General features: G+C 45.2%; 1 protein-coding gene across 1 annotated transcript in view; it reads left to right on the forward strand.

Moving 5' to 3' along the window:
* Positions 1 to 1,470, forward strand: part of cnot9 (CCR4-NOT transcription complex subunit 9) — a 7,929-nt gene extending 6,459 nt beyond the window's left edge. The window contains exon 8 of the mRNA XM_037696391.1: positions 1,154 to 1,470. Within this exon, the coding sequence (XP_037552319.1) occupies positions 1,154 to 1,322 (169 nt within the window). The 3' untranslated portion in view covers positions 1,323 to 1,470. The remainder of the gene's footprint in view (positions 1 to 1,153) is intronic.
* Positions 1,471 to 2,233: the final 763 nt, after the last annotated feature.

Consider the following 2,233-nt stretch of genomic DNA (forward strand, 5'->3'; position numbering starts at 1 on the left):
TTGCTTCCACGAGAGTCGATGGTTGCTTCCACGAGAGCCGATGGTTGTTTCCACGAGAGCCGATGGTTGCTTCCACGATAGCCGATGGTTGCTTCCAGGAGAGCCGATGGTTGCTTCCACGAGAGTCGATAGTTGCTTCCACGAAAGTTGATTGTTGCTTTCACGAGAGCCGATGGTGGATTCCATGAGAACCGGTGGTGATTTCCACATGAGCCGATGATTGCTTCTATGCAAGCCGATGGTTACTATACTGTAATTCTTACTTTTGCCACTACTACTTGACACAAGGAGACTGAACATAATCTTTATGGAAATATCTGTCCAGAAATCACATTAAACATGGAAGAGTGGCAGGAACAATAAATGTTGCAAAGAAAACTTTAATTAGATACAAAGAGACTTTCTGCCGTAAACGTCGCTCCGCCCTATAAGTCGCATCAGTCCATATTTGTCTAATAAAGTGGGAAAAATCCATAAATATGTCGCTTCGCCATATACGTTGCCGTTCAGCTACTTCTACTCTACTTCCATCAAGTGGCTGAAAGTGGTACTACTAATTTTTTTTTTTCAGTCAGAATGTATGAAAATATTCATATCTCAGCCAAAAAATGGTTTATAAATATGGGCCACTCTGATTGAATGATTGGGGTGACCAGTTTACATATATGCATATATGGCAGCAACCATCTTGGACTTTGACTTGGCTACTTGATTTTTGATGGTGGCCTTTGATAAGATGCATTCGCACCAGAATCAGTACCTCATTTTTCAAGTTATGTTCACAACATGCATGGACAGACGTACGAAGGGTATTTCCAATTTCCAGTATTTGCTCCGCGATGGGGGACGAAAAACGTTTTCATTTCAGATTGTGAGGCAACATATTAAAAAGAATTCCCAAGAACCACGTTTGTTTTGTATTTTAATTTAAATATGTTCGTAAGTTTGACAAGTTCTCTTTCGAACCTCTGAGCAATTTAATTTAAAGCAATGAGCAATCTAAAGCGGTATAAGGAGGCCTTCTGGTACAGATGAGTATTACAGTGAGGAGGAACGACATCCAGCAGAGCCAAACAAATCAGTTTGTCCCGTTGTTTGTGTGAAGTATAGATGCAGTGTGTCCTTACCAAACCTGTCTGTTTTGGTTGTACAGAGCCCGAGAAGCTTTGCGGCAGTGCCTTCCCGACCAGCTCAAAGACACCACTTTTGCTCAGGTGCTGAAGGACGACACGACCACCAAACGCTGGCTGGCCCAGCTGGTGAAGAACCTGCAAGAGGGCCAAGTCACTGACCCCCGAGGGATCCCCCTCCCCCAGCAGTGACAAGATGCTCACCCTTTTCTTCCTGATCCACGCACACCCTGAGGAACACCAGCAAGAAACTGCCAAAACAACAAGCCTTTAAACAGTTTACAAGACTCACAGTTTGATTATTCTTGTAAAGACTGCTGCGTCAGAGACATTGGATTCAGCCGCCTCGCCTCGTAGTCCTGGTCCGGTTTCAGAATCTGTACAAAGTTGTACTACATGTAACAGCGTCAGCAGATTCGCTCTGGTGATGTAACACTGCCATGTTACAGAGAGATCTGTGTACTAATAAACTGGTGGAATGTGGCCACAGGCATGTGTGATGGATTTAAAGTTCAACAACACAAAGAATGAACTACTTTCAAGTATTTGGAGCGTGCCGATTCAGCTACTACTCAAAAGTACCGTATTTTCTGGCGTATAAGTTGCTCCAGAGTATTAAGTCGCATCAGTCAAAATAAAGTATCATGACGAGGAAAAAACACAAAAGTCACATTTTTTATGCGTCACCGCTGAACCGTTACGTTTATTCTGCATTTATTTAATAGTCAAAACAGCTTCATTTTGCCTGGGCGGCGCCGTCCATCGTGGCTGGAGCCTCTAGCTCTCCAGCGTTCCTCCACCTGCACCAGCTGAGTGAAGTGAGTGTTTACGGGAGGACTTGCTGTTGCAGTTCTTCGAAATTTAAAGCGTCAGTCAAAAATTGCGTTATCCATCCATTTTCTTCCGCTTATTCGGGTCGTGGGGATAGCAGCTTAAGTAGGGAGGCCCAGACTTCCCTCTCCACAGCTACTTGGGCCAGCTCCTCCGGGGGAATCCCAAGGCGTTCCTAGACCAGCCGAGAAACATGGTCCCCCCAGGGCGTCCTGGGTCTCCTGGTGGGACGTGTCTCGAGCATCTCACCAGAGAGACATCCAGGAGGCATC

This window comes from Nematolebias whitei, chromosome 23, assembly GCF_014905685.2.
Source record: "Nematolebias whitei isolate Nwh7 chromosome 23, NemWhi1, whole genome shotgun sequence".
In the NCBI taxonomy this organism is placed as follows: domain Eukaryota; kingdom Metazoa; phylum Chordata; class Actinopteri; order Cyprinodontiformes; family Rivulidae; genus Nematolebias; species Nematolebias whitei.